Source organism: Zootoca vivipara, chromosome Z1 (genome assembly GCF_965207765.1).
Source record: "Zootoca vivipara chromosome Z1, rZooViv2.hap1.1, whole genome shotgun sequence".
NCBI classification, from domain to species: Eukaryota; Metazoa; Chordata; class Lepidosauria; order Squamata; family Lacertidae; genus Zootoca; species Zootoca vivipara.
This window is the reverse complement of record NC_142583.1, coordinates 24,125,807-24,144,562: the sequence shown is the minus strand read 5'-3', so window position 1 is coordinate 24,144,562 and position 18,756 is coordinate 24,125,807. Positions and strand designations below refer to the sequence as shown.

Below are 18,756 nucleotides of genomic sequence, written 5' to 3'. Positions count from 1 at the left end.
CCCCTACCTTTCTACGCCCCTGGTGGTAGATTAATCAATTACAGCTTTAGTATCAGAGTAAAATCTCTCTTCCCCCTCCAATTAGCTGGCGAAATTGAGTCAGGCTGGCCAAGAGAACAGACAGCTGTGATCTGTGTTTTCTCATTTTTTGTAACAAGCAAACAAACAAGCAAACAACTCCCACCTTGGGTGAACTGATTCAGTTTAGGGCTGCAGAACAGTGTGGGGTGAAGGCCACAGTTATGTGGCACACATTCTAATGGGGAATTCATGGTACAAATACAATTGCATGCCATGCCTCCTAGGTGGTGTGGAATCAAGGTATCCTGTCAACAACTTGCTTTTCTTATTCTTATCAAGCCATCGTGTGGGTTAATATGTATTCTGAGTCCATCTGACATACCTTACCTTGCTGCAACAGTCCTGCAAAGTTGTAGGTCGTTACTAGTCTCATTTAAACATGATCCTGGGAAATAACGAAGAATGGAACTGTGTGGTGCTGCACATGCTGATTCCTTATTTAAACTGGACACTTCTACATATGAAATGTTAAGCCTGACATTGTATATTCTCACCTGCACTATGGATTCCTTGGTGTGCTTCTGCAGCACACACAGGTGAGGCCACTAAGTTGAATTATAGCCCTGTTCATGTGGTACTTGCCAACTCCTGGGGGCTGAGGTGCCTTTGGCCACTCCAATAAAATATTTGAGGGACCCTGAGTCCCCTAAAATTGATAGGTATAGTACAAAGGCTGTAGTGCCTATGTCGTAGAACCATAGAATTTTAGGGCTGGAAAGGACTCCAAGGATCATCTAGCTCCGGGGGCCGGATGTGGCCCAATCGCCTTCAGTCTGTGAATCAGCATGTTTTTACATGAGTAGAATGTGTCCTTTTTATTTACAATGCACCTCTGGTTTTTTTGTGGGGCCTGCCTGGTGATTTTACATGAGTAGAATGTGTCCTTTTATTTAAAATGCATCTCTGGGTTATTTGTGGGGCTTAGGAATTTGTTCATATTTTTTTCAAAATATAGTCCGGCCCTCCACAAGGTCTGAGGGACAGTGGACCAGCCCCCAGCTGCAAAAATTTGCTGACCCCTAATAGTCCAACCCCCTGCAATGCAAGGATCTCAGCTAAAGCATCCATGACAGATAGCCATCCAACCTCTGCTTTAAAAACTCCAAAGAAGGAGAGTCCACAACCTCCCGAGGGAGATCGTCCCACTGTCGAACAGCTCTTACTGTCTTGATGGGATGGTTGCTTTTCTGCCATTTTCTTGGTTTTCCTTGATGTTTTGCCTGCTGAGGTAGGTGCAGATATATTTATATTGTTTGGTATTATTTTCTGGTTTTAATTTTTTAAATATATTTTTACTCTGGAGTTCCACAGCGAGGACATCATTATTAGCATCAGCAGCCCCGTGAAGGTTTTTTTTTATTAAAAAACCCCCAGTTCTACTTCCATATATCTTCCCATTTAATCCAGGTTACTTTGGGGTGGGGATTGGATGGCATTTTAATGAGAATGCATGCGTGAGCAGCAAAATAAAAATAAAAATTGCATGCATGAGCAGGAACAATGTCCATTGCCAATTATAGTGCAGTACAGACCATTCTTTTGTGGCAGGGGTGGCCAACTCCAAGAGAATGTGATCTACTCACAGAGTTAAAAACTGGGAGTGATCTACCCCCTTTTGGGGGGTTCAGGTCAAAGCTGTTGAGCTTTTTTAAGGAAGGGAAGCCCTGTTTTCTGGGGTTCAGGTCAAACTTGTTGAGCTTCTTTTAGGAGGGAGGAAGGCCCATTTTTAGGGCTTCAGGTCATAGTCGTTCAGCTTTTTTTAGGGAGGAGGAAATTTTTGGGCGAGCTTATTTTAGGGGTGCCAGTGATCTAGCAGTGATCTACCACAAACATACAGTGATCTACCGGTAGATCACGAGCTACCTGTTGGACGTGCCTGTTTTGTGGCATTCTTCATAACCTGAGTGGTGCTCTACCCCTAAGCAAGGAATGCATATGTTGGAGTGAGAGGTTCCTCCCTGTTACATAGATCAGGTCAATTCAATGGGCTGGGTCCACAGCGTGAATAAAGATTTGTTTTCGTTGGCTGCATGCAGCATAAAGAAAACTGCTCTCAAACTCCTTAAGCGCTAAAGTAAGAGTATTTTTAACCCTGTTTACCCTGGCCTTTGACAACAGAGGTATGTCTCTTATTCCTGTGGTTGTAATTTGTTTCAAACTGTTTTTAATATTGAATTTCAAATTGTCAGAGCCCAGCGTGGAATCTTGTGGTGAAGGGCAGGTAAGAAATCTAAATAATAATAAAAATAATAATCCTCAGCATGCTTTAAAAACATGCTCCATTTGTGTGTGCAAGTGTGCTTTACCAAGAAAAACAAATCTTCAAGGGTGAATTTTTTGTTGTGGGTCACTTAACACGTGCTATCTGGAAGTTCTAAGTGCAGAGGAGAACAAGGAAGTGAGCCAAACAGATGGGCTGGGCTTGAAGTTTGCAGAGCAGGAGGGGAAAAACGAAAGTAGGAGGCTTGCTCCTTTCTTCCTGCTTTTCTTTCCACTGCCTTCTTTCCTTTGTTCCAGATGAGTCAGGTTGTGCAGGCCTCTTTGAGTTCCTGGTATATTTAGGAGAAAGTTTTGGAGATAGTTAGCAAAGAGCTGCAGTGCCAGGAATGTGTTGATCAGCCACTGAAGTTGCTTGAACAGAGTGGAGAACAATCAGGCTGCAAAGAAATAAAAAGTAAGTATAATAATCATGGTACATGTAGTTATTTTTTGTGGGTCAGCTTTCAGAACAGAATTCCTTGAATTCCTTCCAGCCTCCTGCAGGTCCTTCATTCATGCCTGAACTTATTTTCAGTCTTGCAATTTTTAAAAAAGCATTGCATTCTAGTGTAGTGCAAAAAAACAACAACAACACAGCATTCAAAGAGGGATGTTTAGAATGTTGTAGCAATTTCGGCAGACCTCAAAGCAAACTGAGCTGGAATAAAAATTGAAGAGGAAGCAATACACTTTTTCTCTGCAGTACCACTCCACAGAAAAGAAACAAGTATTTGTTTTGAGAGTTTAGGAAGCTATGTTCTGTATAATCTGGTGTCACTGGTGTATAATCTGTTTGGTCAGCAGTGTGGATATAGAGATTGAGCCCACCCTTGCCAGAAATCAAGGTCTTTAGATTAAAAAAAAAGAAAAAGAGCTGGTTTTTTTTTATTAAAATCAAGAAGAAGAGCCAGCTCCTTCCCAGGTCCCAATAAGTAGATTGTTAAAGAAGAAAAGAGTTTCCCCAAAGGTTAACATGAAAATTCTAGCCATATTGTAATCTGCAATATTTATATTAACCTGTTTCAAGGGTCTTGTTCCCATGATCTGTGGTAGTGCAATCTAGTGTAGTGCATAAGTCCCCTTAAAATCAGTGTTTGCTTCTGGGATGTTTACTGCTGAATAAAAACATGCAAAGCTGAGGAGGTTCCAGATTTCAGGGTACATAGCTGCAGCTCTGGTATAACCTGGAGAGGTTCAGTCCAGGTTTAAGCAATTGTTCAGGCTCTCTCCACTTGTTAGATCCTTCAGTACAGTATTTTGCAGGTGACAAGTGGTATACAGCAAAGACTCCTTGGCCATCCTTCCTTCTGTTTTCAGTGCAACAAACTGCTGAAAGCACATTTCTGCCTGCTGTTGCCAGGTTACTAACCAATCCTTTGTTACTGTGCTTCAATTGTGGCTTCCTGCAGATCACAATCGTGGTTAAACGGTCCTAAGTGCTGGAGGTTTGAAAAACTGGCAGCCCCGCTTGTTAAGAGGAATTGTTCAGGGGGAATTGCACACTATTTTGAGGGAGGCATTGGGAATTTAGGTTTGCACAACTAAAGTGCTATGTTTAGCCCAGTGCCAACCCACAAACCCATTTTTTTATTTAATGCACTTGTTGTTGTTGTTGTTAGGAAAGTGATGGGGGAATTACACTGAAAAGTGTGGGTTGAGTAAATCATTAGCAGGGAGTCATGTTAACACCCCTCAAGCAAATCAGTATGAATGTGCATTGTTATATAACTGCTCCAATAAGCAAATCAAGGTGAGGGTTCAGTATAGACTGGTCATAGTCTCGCCAGCTTTGGGCAAGCAAATCAGGATGAATGCTGAATAAGCAAGGCTCTGTGGAGCAGCCTTTAGGTAGTTTGCAAAAGCCACTGGCTTCTGAAGCAGGGTTGCTAGTCCTAACAGTTTCCTTTTTATGTTCTATGTACTAACATAGTGGAAGGGTAGTCCTGGATTGTGGTTGTTTTTTAAAGGCAAATTAGGGACTGTGATTTACCAAAGACAAGCACCAGAAAGCAGGAAGTGTCCCTTACAGACAGATAAGGTACCAATGAAAAGTATTGGTAGGTCCCATCCTACCCTTCCAGTTTACATAGGATTTGTTTCAATTAGCCCCCTACTTCATTTCTCAGATTTTTATACTAGGGTTTCCAAAATTGTGATCCATGAGCTTCACTCAGGTGGTTTGCATTATATCTGGGGATTTGTGGCTGAAGACAGGAGATAGAACACCGTCATGTTAAACATCCATGTTGAATTCTATGGCAGAAAAACCAAGACCCGCAGCAATTTTCAAGAGGCCTTTGAGAAAAAGGGTTTGAGAGCCACTGTTCTAAACCAGTGTTTCTCAACCAGTGTGCCTCCAGATGTTTTGGGACTACAACTCCCATCATTCCTGACCACTGGTCTTGCTAGCTAGGGATGATGGGAGTTGTAGTCCCAAAACATCTGGAGGCACACTGGTTGAGAAACACTGTTCTAAACCATACTGAACAGCCTTTTAGCCTAAGCTCCTGGTGTACTTAGATCCTCATTGCACTCACTAGCTTGCTGCATCTTACTGGATCCATGACAGCTACCCTACCCTTTTGGGGTCCTACATTCTGCACTTCCTAACCCGTCTCCCCCAGACTGGTCCATGGTGTGAATGACAAAAGATCAGTGCAAAACCAGGACCTGTTGTGTACAGAAGTGGCCCTGGGGAAATGGTCCTGGCTTTCCAGGACGAAATGATGAGTGAACGTGCTTGGTAGCTTGCAAGCCTGTTTTCCAGTATGGTGCTGACGGTCTTTTAGAATGACATAAATTCTGATTCAGATAAGCAGAACTCCATGATCATACCCAATGCAATTATTTCACTCAAATAATTCTGGGCACTGTGGTTTACCTCCCACGGAGCTGGAATTCCCAGCAACCCTTAACAAACTACAGTGCCCAGAATGCTTTGAGCAGGGAAATTGCTTTGAATGTGCTTCAAAGGTATAAAGTGTATGCAGAGAACAGCATGAGAAGTCTCTTTTTTTAAAGCGTTTGGGGTATAAGAATATTGCATCAAGGTTAATGCTAGGATCTCTTTTAATAAACAGAACTTTGGAACCTATGGCCATGAAACAAGGAGAGGAACTTAAAAGCAGATGTCAAACTGTTAAAGGCACTTTTGTATAGGAGGTTTTTCCCCCCTTCTTCTTTCAGTATCAGGCACACATATTCAACACACTCACCCCCTGTAAGCCACACTGGCTATGCCAGTGCCAGTGCTTAAGCCTGCTAGTCAAAATACCCAGCTAGGCACCAGTGGGATCTGGTGTGTGTGAGAGAAAATCAAAGTCAGCAATTGTTTTGCTTAAATGTCCTAAGATACTTCCTTTCCTTTTGTTCAGCACTGCAGTTGAACCAAGGCTTTGTACTGTACACACAACCATATCCCTACCAAAGGGGCCTGCCAAAAACATTGGCCACTTTCTATCTAGCCAATCTTATTTAATTTGTGCTACCTGAGGGGCAAGAAGAGATACCAAAGAAGTAGGGGGGGAGGCCCTTCCTTTGGTTCTTCACAATTTCTCTGCTTTCTATACATGCTTTCCTAAAAGCTAAACCTAAGTCACCACTTAAGTTTCTGCTCTTTGGTGCACATCCAGCTCGTGTTTCCTACTGACCTCCTCTAGAAGGCAAACTGCTCAAGGGAGAGAACACATTTCCTGACCTTACTCAGCTTTCCTACCTGCCATCTCACCTGGAGGAAATGCTTGGGAAGAGACAGATTTGCATAGCTGCCAAGTTATCCCTTTTTTAAAGGGATTTTCCCTCATGCTGAATAGGCTTCCTCGCGAGAAAAGGGAAAACTTGGCAGCTATGCAGATTTGAGCATACCATGGAGATGGCAGAGGGAGAGAAAACATTCCTTCCCTCTCATTTGTATGTCCAGGATTCAACTTTCTCCATATGTGATCATTTAAGACACAAAGGATGGTAGGGCTAGGGCTGTCAGCTGTAGATCAGATGATGTATCTCAGAAATACAAATTACTGAGCCTTACTTGCATTTTTTCAGCCTGTTGTTTTTTGTTTGGAAAAGCAGACATTAATGTTAAATGTGCATCTTCTTTTTCAGGAAAATGGGGAAGCCTTTTATTTATTGGATATACTTGTCTTTCACCCTCTTGACCACCTGGGTTCACTGTGAATCAGCTGGGAGTGTTTGCAAAATTACAAATAATACAGCAGACTGTAGTCATTTAAAGTTGACTCAGATTCCCTCTGATCTCCCAACCAACATAACAGTTTTGGATCTTTCCCATAACCAGCTAAAAACACTTCCACCAGCAAACCTTACAAAGTATGGACAGCTTGTTTACTTAGATGTAGGATTCAACACCATCTCTAAACTGCACCAAGAATTGTGTTTGAATTTGCCTTTCTTAAAAGTTTTGAAGCTGGGACATAATCAGCTACATAAATTTCCAGACGATGTTTTTATTCACTGTGGCAATCTGAAAGAACTTAATTTGGGATTCAATATACTGGAAATAAGAAATGAGCCTTTCATCAATCTGAAGGTAAGAAGCAACTTTCACCTGTGATTTTGCACATGAACTTGGATGATGGCCGAGTCAAATTCAGATCAGCAGGGAAGAGGGGTGGGTAAGACATGTCAGTAAGTAGTTGCCTTACACAAAATCAGATCAATCTGTCTGGCTAATAGTTAATTATTTTTTACTGGCAGCACTTATCCAATTTATCAAGTAGAGGTATTTTCCAGATGGGCCTGAGATCCGGGATTCAACCTAAAGCTGAGTACACGATGAAATAAATGCTCTTATTTATGCCTCCTTCTTGTCATTAGAGCCTATAAGGACACAGGTAGTGCTGAGTCTCTTGAGCTTGCTGATCAGAAGGTTGGTGGTTCAAATCCATGTGACGGGGTGAGCTCCCATTGCTCTGTCCCAGCTTCTACCAACCTAGCAGTTTGAAAGCATACTAGTGCAAGTAGATAAATAGGTACCACTGCGGGGGGGGGGGAGGTAAATGGCATTTCTGTGTGCTCTGGTTTCCCTCACAGTGTCCTGTCCATGACTTGGAAAGCTGTCTGTGGACAAACACCGGCTTCCTCAGCCTGAAGCGAGATGAGCGCTGCACCCCATTGTTGCCTTAGACTGGACTTAACTGTCCAGGGGTCCTTTACCTTTTACCTTTATATACATTTGTGACAAATTCAACCAATTGTACATTTCTTCCAACTCTCTGTTCCGTAGTTTTAAGTCAATCCTGTGATCCATAAATATGTAAGGGGTTGCTTGTTAATGTCGATACTTCTGTGTAGGAGTGAATAAGAAGCCTGAAAGTTTATGATATTGTGTAATAAATGTACATATTCTGGAAAACTGTGGTTGGCTACGGCTTCCTACCATATCCACTGCAAGTACATGCAACAGATTCCATGTCATCACATATTACTAATTCTGATATACAGTACTTTAGTTACAGACTAATTTTTACAAAGATTGTACCCTTGGGGAGTTATATCTTGACACCTAAACTGATGCCAGATTGAAGAGAGGAAATCTGTTTCTCCTGCTACACACAAACTTTGGCACAAGCTTTAATTAAGCTGGAGTTCCCTATTACATTCAAACTGAAGAACCTGGGTGTCAGTTAACAAACTAGGATAAAAAAGCAGGGTGAGATCATGGAAGGACCGTGTGGCCATGGTGCTCATCCATGGCCTCATTCATTACCCCTGGTTACAGATGTAAGGTAGTGGGCTATAGCTATTCAGTAACATGGGAAATCATTTTGCCTGTGCTTTTAAAGAAGCTTCATTTATCATAGATTCATATAGTTGGAAGGGACCCCAAGGGTTATCTAGTCCAACCCCTGCAATGCAGGAATATGCAGCTATCCCTTACGGGATCGAACCTGCAACTTTGGCATTATCAGCACCACACTCTACCCAACTGAGCTATCCAGCTGAAATCCTATAATTAAATTCACTCACAATACATACAAACTTCTAGGAGCTGTCTACCTAGCACATTTGAATTAGTTTCACCTTTCATGATTTCTCCTGAGGAATCTTGAACTTGTGAATACAAATGTGAATTCTTTGCACACAGAGAGAAAAAGAGAAAATTAAACACAATCTCCATGTATCCTATGCAGAAGGAAAGTTTGAAAGTTATAGTATTGAAATATATTTAGTGGATAAAGATATCATCCATCATTTTCCATGATAGAATTCTTATATTTTATTTCATAAAGACCTAAGGATTACAAGCTTAAAAGGGTGATAGAGCTAACTGATAAAACTTGATGCAATCTGAAACAGCGTTTCAAACATGCTGTACTAATTGTTTGACATGTTCTAACCAGACAGTGTAAAACTGAGTTTAAAAGATATGCATCAGTTGTGAGATGAGGGGAAAGACATAACTTTCTCCTCCTTTGTCTTCCTCAGAAATTGACTTTGCTCGATGTCTCTCACAATCATTTAAGTACTCCCAGACTAGGCTCCCAGCGACAGCTGGAGAGTCTTCAGGAACTTGTGATGTCTCAGAATAAAATTACTGAATTAAGGAAAGAAGACCTAGCCTTTCTTAGTAACTCTTCATTAAAAAAACTGGACTTGTCATCAAACCCCCCAATGGAGGTAAATGTCATACAGCTGGGCTTGTTGTATTGATGTTAATTGTACAGATGTTAGTTGTAATGAGTTAGGATAACCTTAGCAGGCCATAATACTGGGTTGCGTTTTAAATGAATTTGATAAATGAGTAGTTGTTTAAATAACTTACAGGTAAAAATACTAATATATTCACTGTCTTCTTTATATGATTGGGGGCTTAAAGAATTTTGATTAGCGTGTCCTGTTGCATAAAGGAACACAGCTTACATAGAGTTGAAACAGAATATGAGCATGTTGAAGATAAGCAATGAATTAGAATTACTAGGAGTTTTTGGACAATGCCTGGAAAGAGCCCTGCCTCCCAGTTTTCTCTCTCATTTTCCTTGTGGCAATGGTGGCTGGACTGTTTTCATTCAGCCCACAGTGATCCCGCTGTTGCTACTACAAGAACAAGAGAGAAGACTGGAAGGCAGTTAGCTCAGATGCCCAACCACAGGCCACAATGGCTAGAGCATCTTCCCAGAATAACATCTGTGGTTAGGTTGCCAGACTCAATAGAGGACAGGACTTCTGTGCCTTTAATTGCCCTGCTCTCTTTTGAGTCTGGAAACCTTAAAGAGACACCAGCAGGCCCTTTGTTTAATTTCCAAGCAAAGGGTCTGCTGGTTTCTCTTTAAGGTTTCCAGACTCAAAAGAGAGCAGGGCAATTAAAGGCACAGAAGTCCTGTCCTCTATTGAGTCTGGCAACCCTATCTGTGGTTGTGGTCTTGTGCATGTGCCTGCCAACCTGCTTGTCTCTCTTCATCTGGGGGCTGGGTTCCTGCAGGCTGGATGTGATATGGGAAGAAAGAAAGGGGCGCCCAGGGTGGCATGGTGCCTGTAGACTGTACACCCTTACAGAAAGGTCCAATGGGAACAATGCTACATTATGACAAATACTGTCCCCCCCCCAACAAAATTGTGCCATTAATCAGTCACAATTTCACACACATCCCGAACAGAATAAGCTGAATATTTCAGTCCAGGGCTAATTTCATGCAGCCACTGTTTTTGTAACCCCATTGTTTTGTATCTTTCTAGTTTCATCCAGGATGTTTCCGTGCTATTGGTAATCTCTATGGTCTTCTCCTTAACAATGTTCCATTGGGACCTGATCGCACAAAGAATCTTAGTTCAGAATTATCAGGAACAAGAATTCAGAATCTTTCACTAAGCCATGTGCAGCTTTCGCAGATTTCCAACTCAACTTTCAGCGGAATGAAAGAAACAAACCTCACAATTTTGGACCTATCTAAAAATGAATTGTCTCGCATTGAAAATGGTTCTTTCGTCTATTTTGAAAATTTAGAGAGTTTGAATCTAATGAATAATAATATTAAATATATATATTCTCATTCCTTCTATGGGTTGCACAATGTAAATTATCTAAATTTGGAAAACTCTAATATAAAAAAAATTAATGATTCTGCTTTCCAGTGGTTAAAACATTTAGGGTGCCTTATTATGGATGGCAATAAACTTCTGGAAATTACCCCTAATACATTTAAAGGTTTAGAAAATTTGAAAAACTTGAGTTTAAGCGAGTGCAATGTGACTGTAGTAACAGAGAAAACCTTTTCATCTCTTGCTAATTCTTCATTGCAGTTTCTCAACCTAACAAAATGTGGAATCACTTATATGAAGGCTAGGGCGTTTTCTTGGTTGGGACAACTAACATCTCTGGATTTAGGTTTAAATAATATTAAACAGGACCTCACTGGCCATGAATTTCAAGGCCTCAGTAATATTGAGACGCTCTATCTTTCTTACAATAGTCATCTGAATTTGACAAGTGAATCATTCACTTTCACTCCAAGCCTTAGAAAGCTGAGACTCAGAAAGACTGGTTGCACTAATCTTGACATCTCTCCCTCACCATTCCGTAAGTTAAGCAATTTGACTATCCTAGATCTTGGTAACAACAACATAGCTAATATGAGAGGGGAGATATTTGATGGACTCCACCAGCTTGAAATTCTAGATTTGCAGCATAATAATCTGGATCGACTGTGGAAGCATGCCAACCCAGATGGCCCTGTTCTGTTCTTGAAAGGTCTTCGAAACCTGCGTTTACTTGATTTAGAATCCAATGGCTTTGATGAGATTCCAGGAAAGGCTTTCAGTGGCTTATCTCAATTAAGAAGCTTGAATTTCGGAAAAAACAACTTTAATTTGTTTCCAAAGTTTGTCTTTGATGAACTGGCATCTCTGAGCTCACTCTTCCTAGAGAAGAACCTTATCACGGCTGTTGACGAAAAAGTGTTTGGGCGAATTTTCACAAATCTGAAGGAAATAAATATGGAGGGCAATCCTTTTGACTGCACTTGTGACAGTATAGCTTGGTTTGTTAATTGGCTCAATGGAAGCAGAACATATATCCAAGGATTAAATAATTATATCTGCAACACCCCTTCTAAGTATCATGCTAACAGGATTATACAGTTTGATACTTCACCATGTGATAGTGCACCCTTTAAATTGGTCTACATTGTGAGCACTTCTTTGGTACTGCTCCTCATCTTTGTAGTCCTACTCATCCACTTCGAAGGGTGGAGAATCAAATTTCTCTGGAGTGTGACCGTAAACAGAGTCTTTGGCCACAGGGAATTAGACAGGCCACTGCTACAGTTTGATTATGATGCCTATATCATTCATGCCAAAAAAGACAGGAACTGGGTGTCCAAAAACTTTATTCCTCTTGAAGAAAACAGTCAACCAGAAATTAGGTTTTGCTTGGAAGAACGAGATTTTGAAGCTGGAATATCTGAATTCGAAGCAATCATCGACAGTATAAAAAGGAGCAGGAAAATTATATTTGTTGTAACTGAACATCTCTTAAAAGATCCATGGTGCAAAAGGTAAGCTAAAATTATTTTAATAACTGACATTCCATTTGTTTGTTGTTGTTTTTAGAGCATGTCTTCACTACCATCTTAAACTAGCCTCAAACGTTTAAATTGGTGTGATTCTCAGTCAAAGAATCTTTGGGGCTGTCTCTTTGGGGGAAATGTTGAATGCAGTGTCAGTTTCCTGCCACAGTTTCTGGGACTTTAAGCCTCTGTCCCAGTCCCCAGGTGGAAAAGATGTTCTGCAAGGCCCTAAAAGGCTGGGACAGGAGAAGATAGTGATGGAAGTCTTATAAGGTGGTACAAACCTTACAAGGTCCTTGAGCTTTTGGGAAATTTTATTAGGACACTCACATAGGCTTGACCCCTTCTGGGCTGTACTTTGGCATGCACACTTGTACAGGAAAAATGAATTATAAAATTGAAATTAAATGGTTAAATTGTTGCAAACTCAAAACTGGAAGCACAATTATTCAAATAATGATTTGAATTGATGTATTTTCTTAAGAGTCTCAAATGCCTTAAATGCGTTCTTCCTTTTGTGAGCAGGAATAGGTGATAATATATTGCACTGCACCAAGTCTCTTTGCAGGCAATCCATATGTTGCATTCAGATCGTCAGGACACGAGAATCGGGAACCATCCCTGAGGATAATAACTATTTGCTTTTACAATTAGGGTTTGAGAGGTTACAAACTGGGGTGGGGGGGGGTGGGACCACTCTAATATATTTAGGGAAGGTTGCAAACAGAGGTGACAGTGTTTGTGCATTTAGAATAAGGGCAATGCTTCTGGCATTTAGTCCAAATTATTTGATCTTATCACATAGCCAAAACGTATTAGCTACAGGGCATCATAATATTTGCATGGTTGTTGCAAGATCCTTGACTGGCTGTGGCATGAAGAAGCTGGGACTTAAAACAAATTAGTTTCAAAGCAGTTGCATGTTGTTCCCAAGCTGTCCTTGACTTCTCTTTCATAATTGCTTGCATGCAGTTCATGGCAGAATCGCAACACTTCTGGAAACAGTTTTCAGAGCCAGTGTGGTGTAGTGGTTAAGAGCAGTAGACTCATAATCTGGTGAACCGGGTTCCCGTCTCCACTCCTCCACATGCAGCTGCTGGGTGAACTTGGGCTAGTCACGCTTCTTTGAAGTCTCTCAGCCCCACTTACCTCACTTTGAGGACAGTGTTCTCAAAGCTACCAACATGAGTTTGGCCAAACTGTGGGAGGCAGTGGAAGACAGGAGTGCCTGGCGTGCTCCGGTCCGACACGACTAAATGACTAAACAACAACAAAAACAGCCCCACTCACCTCACAGAGTGTTTGTTGTGGGGGAGGAAAGGAAAGGAGAATGTTAGCTGCTTTGAGACTCTTTCGGGTAGTAATAAAGCGGGATATCAAATCCAACCCCTTCATGGATCAATGCCTTGTCGTGGCGAAGGGGCTTGAATAACTCAGAGAAGCTATGAGCTATGCCATGCAGGGCCACCCAAGATGGATAGGTCATAGTGGAGAGTTTTGACTAAACGTGATCCACCTGGAGAAGGAACTGGCAAGCCACTCCAGTATCCCTGCCAAGAAAACTCCATGGACAAAGACAACAGGCATATAAAAGTTATGACGCTGGAAGATGAGCCCCTCAGGTCGGAAGGCGTCCAACATGCTACTGAGGAAGAGCAGAGGACAAGTACAAGTAGATTCAGAGCTGATGAAGCGGCTGGGCCAAAGCCGAAAGGACGCTCAGTTGCGGATATGCCTGGAAGCGAAAGGAAAGTCCGATGCTGTAAAGAAAAATATTGCATAGGAACCTGGAATGTAAGAACCATGAGTGGAGGTAAGCTGGATGTGGTCAAAAATGAGATGACAAGAATAAATATCGACATCCTGGGCATCAGTGAACTAAAATGGAAGGGAATGGGCGAATTCAGTTCGGGTGACTATCATATCTACTATTGTGGGCAAGAATCCTGTAGCAGAAATGGAGTGGCCCTCATAGTCAACAAAAGAGTGGCAAAAGCTGTAATGGGATGCAATCTCAAAAATAACAGAATGATCTCGATACGAATCCAAGGCAGACCTTTTAACATCACAGTAATCCAAGTTTATGCACCAACTACCGGTGCTGAAGAAAGTGAAATTGACCAATTCTATGAAGACCTACAACAACTTCTAGAAATGACACCAAAGAAGGATGTTCTTCTCATTACAGGGGATTGGAATGCTAAAGTAGGGAATCAAGAGATAAAAGGAACAACTGGCAAGTTTGGCCTTGGAGTTCAAAATGAAGCAGGGCAAAGGCTAATAGAGTTCTGTCAAGAGAACAAGCTGGTCATCACAAACACTCTCTTCCAACAACACAAGAGACGACTCTACACATGGATATCACCAAATGGGCAGCATCGAAATCAGATTGATTATATTCTCTGCAGCCAAAGATGGAGAAGCTCTATACAGTCAGCAAAAACAAGACCTGGAGCTGACTGTAACTCAGATCATCAGCTTCTTATAGCAAAATTCCAGCTTAAACTGAAGAAAGTAGGGAAAACCACTGGGCCAGTAAGATACAATCTAAATCAAATCCCTTATGAATACACAGTGGAAGTGAGGAACAGGTTTAAGGATTTAGATTTGGTGGACAGAGTGCCTGAAGAACTATGGATGGAGGCTCGTAACATTATACAGGAGGCAGCAACGAAAACCATCCCAAGGAAAAGGAAATGCAAGAAAGCAAAATGGCTATCCAACGAGGCCTTACAAATAGCGGAGGAGAGGAGGCAAGCAAAATGCAAGGGAGATAGGGAAAGATACAGGAAGCTGAATGCAGATTTCCAAAAAACAGCAAGGAGAGACAAGAGGGTCTTCTTAAATGAGCAATGCAGAGAAATAGAGGAAAACAATAGAATGGGGAAAACCAGAGATCTGTTCAAGAAAATTGGAGATATGAAAGGAACATTTCGTACAAAGATTACCATAATCAAGGACAAAAGTGGTAAGGACCTAACAGAAGCAGAAGACATCAAGAAGAGGTGGCAAGAATACACAGAGGAATTATACCAGAAAAATATGGAGGTCTCGTACACCCCAGGTAGTGTGGTTGCTGACCTTGAGCCAGACATCTTGGAGAGTGAAGTCAAATGGGCCTTAGAAAGCACTGCTAATAACAAGGCCAGTGGAAGTGATGATATTCCAGCTGAACTATTTAAAATTTTAAAAGATGATGCTGTTAAGGTGCTACACCCAATATGCCAGCAAGTTTGGAAAACTCAGCAATGGCCAGAGGATTGGAGAAGATCAGTCTACATCCCAATTCCAAAGAAGGGCAGTGCCAAAGAATGCTCCAACTACCGCACAATTGCGCTCATTTCACACGCTAGCAAGGTTATGCTTAAAATTCTACAAGGCAGGCTTAGGCAGTATGTGGACCGAGAACTCCCAGAAGTGCAAGCTGGATTTCGAAAGGGCAGAGGAACCAGAGACCAAATAGCAAACATGCGCTGGATTATGGAGAAAGCTAGAGAGTTCCAGAAAAACGTCTACTTCTGCTTCATTGACTATGCAAAAGCCTTTGACTGTGTCGACCACAGCAAACTATGGCAAGTTCTTAAAGAAATGGGAGTGCCTGATCACCTCATCTGTCTCCTGAGAAATCTCTATGTGGGACAAGAAGCTACAGTCAGAACTGGATATGGAACAACTGATTGGTTCAAAATTGGGAAAGGAGTACGACAAGGTTGTATATTGTCTCCCTGCTTATTTAACTTATATGCAGAATTCATCATGCGAAAGGCTGGACTAGATGAATCCCAAGCCGGAATTAAGATTGCCGGAAGAAATATCAACAACCTCAGATATGCAGATGACACAACCTTGATGGCAGAAAGCGAGGAGGAATTAAAGAACCTTTTAATGAGGGTGAAAGAGGAGAGCGCAAAATATGGTCTGAGGCTCAACATCAAAAAAACCAAGATCATGGCCACTGGTCCCATCACCTCCTGGCAAATAGAAGGGGAAGAAATGGAGGCAGTGAGAGATTTTACTTTCTTGGGCTCCTTGATCACTGCAGATGGTGACAGCAGTCACGAAATTAAAAGACGCCTGCTTCTTGGGAGAAAAGCAATGACAAACCTAGACAGCATCTTAAAAAGCAGAGACATCACCTTGCCGACAAAGGTCCGTATAGTTGGAGCTATGGTTTTCCCAGTGGTGATGTATGGAAGTGAGAGCTGGACCATAAAGAAGGCTGATCGCCGAAGAATTGATGCTTTTGAATTATGGTGCTGGAGGAGACTCTTGAGAGTCCCATGGACTGCAAGAAGATCAAACCTATCCATTCTGAAGGAAATCAGCCCTGAGTGCTCCCTGGAAGGACAGATCATGAAGCTAAGGCTCCAATACTTTGGCCACCTCATGAGAAGAGAAGACTCCCTGGAAAAGACCCTGATGTTGGGAAAGATGGAGGGCACTAGGAGAAGGGGACGGCAGAGGACGAGATGGTTGGACAGTGTTCTCGAAGCTACGAACATGAGTTTGGCCAAACTGCGGGAGGCAGTGCGGGACAGGAGTGCCTGGCGTGCTGTGGTCCATGGGGTCACGAAGAGTCGGACACGACTAAACGACTAAACAACAACAACAACATCAAATCCAAACTACTCTTCTTCTTTTTCATGGAAAAAATGATCACTGCCTCTCAACCTAACCTCTACCTCACAGGGTTGCAATGGGGTAGAACCATGGGCATCATAAGTAGAGTGCAATTATAATCACATCCTCAGCTAAAAACAAGACCATCTGAATACCCTATTCTGTGAACATTGATTGTTTTTGTTAGTATTTTACCATTGACTCAGAGTCACTACATCGTAAGAGAAAATGAGTAATTGCATACATTTGTAAGTGAAATATTGTCATGTCCCAAATTAGCTCTCATTTCCTTTGTCTTCTGTCCAGGTTCAAAGTGTATCATGCCATACAGCAAGCCATTGAACAAAGTCGGGATTCCATCATTCTAGTTTTTCGGCATGACATTCCTGATTACAAATTGAAAAATGCACTCTGCTTACGAAGAGCGATGTTCAAATCTCGCTGCATCTTGGAGTGGCCAGTACAGAAAGACCGTCATTGTGCATTTTACCAGCAGTTAAAATTGGCACTTAAAACTAGTAGCAGGGTACTATGACATTTTAAAAAGGAATACAGAAAATTATTTTGTATGCTTGAATTAGCAGTCAAAATGCTACCCAAAATATATAATATGAATGCAGGAAAAAAATAAATTGTTACCTAATGAATGTAGAACTTTCCAAAGTGTTCTACAGAGGATAGAGATAGTGGCCTCAGCATCCCTTCTCGTCACCCCATAGGAGGAGACAGGCACTTGAAGGGGGAAATAATTTACCCAGCCAGATGAGAGCTCTGTTCAACGCCCTCTGCTGTCTCTTCCCACAGGAGAAAAGTTGTTCTACAGCAGGCAGTCTTGATACCTCTTGCTGGAAGATACAGGGCTTTGAGGCAGAAAATGTAGATAAGGCTTGATGCCTAGGGTAGATAATGGTATGACAGTTATGGTGAATTGGCTGTGTCCCTTGTGATAGTTAATAGGCATATAAAGTTAACAAGTTTATAATAATGTATCTATCATTTTTTAAAAAGTTTGTTTAAAAATGTTATGTAGTTTTTCATTCTGAGTTTTCAGTGCTGACTCACCTCATTTCTTCTCCTTATCCCTTCCCCTCCCTATTTTACTTAGAATAAAGCTGAAATTAATGGATCCAACCTCATGTTCATTGTTTTCAGTGGGTCTACTCTGTGTGAAACTTAGTTGTTTACTGTTTATATCAGGCATCTCCAAACTTCGGCCCTCCAGATGTTTTGGACTACAATTCCCATCTTCCCTGACCACTGGTCCTGTTAGCTAGGGATCATGGGAGTTGTAGGCCAAAACATCTGGAGGGCCGCAGTTTGGAGATGCCTGGTTTATATTCTCTGTGAAACAGGCATGAGTACCCCTGCCTACTCTACATTTTGATTCATGCTTGCTCTGGCAGATCACCTGGAATGGACAAAAGGTGTGAGTGATCAGCTCACTCAACAGAGGAGAGATTTATGACTGTACAGGTTATCAAAGTGTGTGTGTGTGTGTAGGACTAAGGGGATTCCTTCTGAATCTCTTTGGCTTTGACACATACAAAATAGTACAACCAAAAAGAAAGAGATAAGTTCAATTTCTTTATCACTATGGTCCCTTAGTAAATCCAGTGTAAACAAATTTGGGGGAAACAGGCATACCACACAGGGTCTCTTATTTTGTTATCAAAGAAACTCATTTTTGTATATTCATTTCAATATATTTTGTATATTTTTGTATATTTCTTTTGGTATTAGAAGCCACAATTTTGGGAGCCTCTATGGACTCTCATTAGGACAGTGTCAAGTCTATATATTTTCACTATATTTTTCTCCTTTCTGTTCAGATTCAGCGTTAAATATATGCTAATCAAGAAGACCTGTTTATGACCTGATTAAGATAATACATATTTCAAACCATACAGTAGCTACATGCACATACATAAAACATATAGAATGTTTTATATTTACTTGAATAAACTCCCCCAGCTTTGGTACATGGTGACAGGTTGTAAATATGTCCATTTGAATAAAATTGATTTTTAAAAATATGCAGTTTTGGTAATTAAATTGTTATGAAATTTAGGGGAAAGAGCACATTTTAAAGAAGCAATAATAGTTTTTGTATATATAAAAATTGTGTCTGAAGGGACGCTTTCAGAAGATCTAAAGTTGAAAATAAAGGATCCTGTTTACAGATGAACTGGTATGTGATGATTCCTTAATTACAGTAATTGGATTATCGCCATTGTGATGCGCTCATCTCATCTTTCTGATCCTCTTTTCACTT

General features: G+C 41.3%; 1 protein-coding gene across 3 annotated transcripts; it reads left to right on the top strand.

Moving 5' to 3' along the window:
- The first annotated feature begins 2,514 nt into the window (after positions 1-2,514).
- TLR3 (toll like receptor 3) lies at positions 2,515-18,669 on the top strand. 3 transcript variants are annotated; one of them, XM_035113539.3, is made up of 5 exons: positions 2,515-2,755; positions 6,445-6,889; positions 8,788-8,979; positions 10,036-11,852; positions 16,791-18,669. In XM_035113539.3, the coding sequence occupies exons 2-5, from the start codon at positions 6,449-6,451 to the stop codon at positions 17,017-17,019; spliced, it is 2,679 nt and encodes an 892-aa protein (XP_034969430.3). In that variant the 5' UTR covers positions 2,515-2,755; positions 6,445-6,448; the 3' UTR covers positions 17,020-18,669. The 3 variants fall into 3 exon arrangements, with proteins under 3 accessions (XP_034969430.3, XP_034969432.3, XP_088517080.1); XM_035113541.3 differs by lacking the exon at positions 8,788-8,979 and having other exon boundaries at positions 2,550-2,755; XM_088660954.1 differs by lacking the exon at positions 2,515-2,755 and having other exon boundaries at positions 6,410-6,889.
- The last annotated feature ends 87 nt before the right edge of the window (positions 18,670-18,756 follow it).

Bases quoted from the DNA above. Each gene is read 5' to 3' on its own strand.
- TLR3 (XM_088660954.1), top strand. From the start codon at position 6,425: ATGTGCATCTTCTTTTTCAGGAAAATGGGGAAGCCTTTTATTTATTGG. The intron at 6,890-8,787 runs GTAAGAAGCAAC...TGTCTTCCTCAG, and splicing joins AGCCTTTCATCAATCTGAAG to AAATTGACTTTGCTCGATGT. The intron at 11,853-16,790 runs GTAAGCTAAAAT...TCTTCTGTCCAG, and splicing joins AAAGATCCATGGTGCAAAAG to GTTCAAAGTGTATCATGCCA.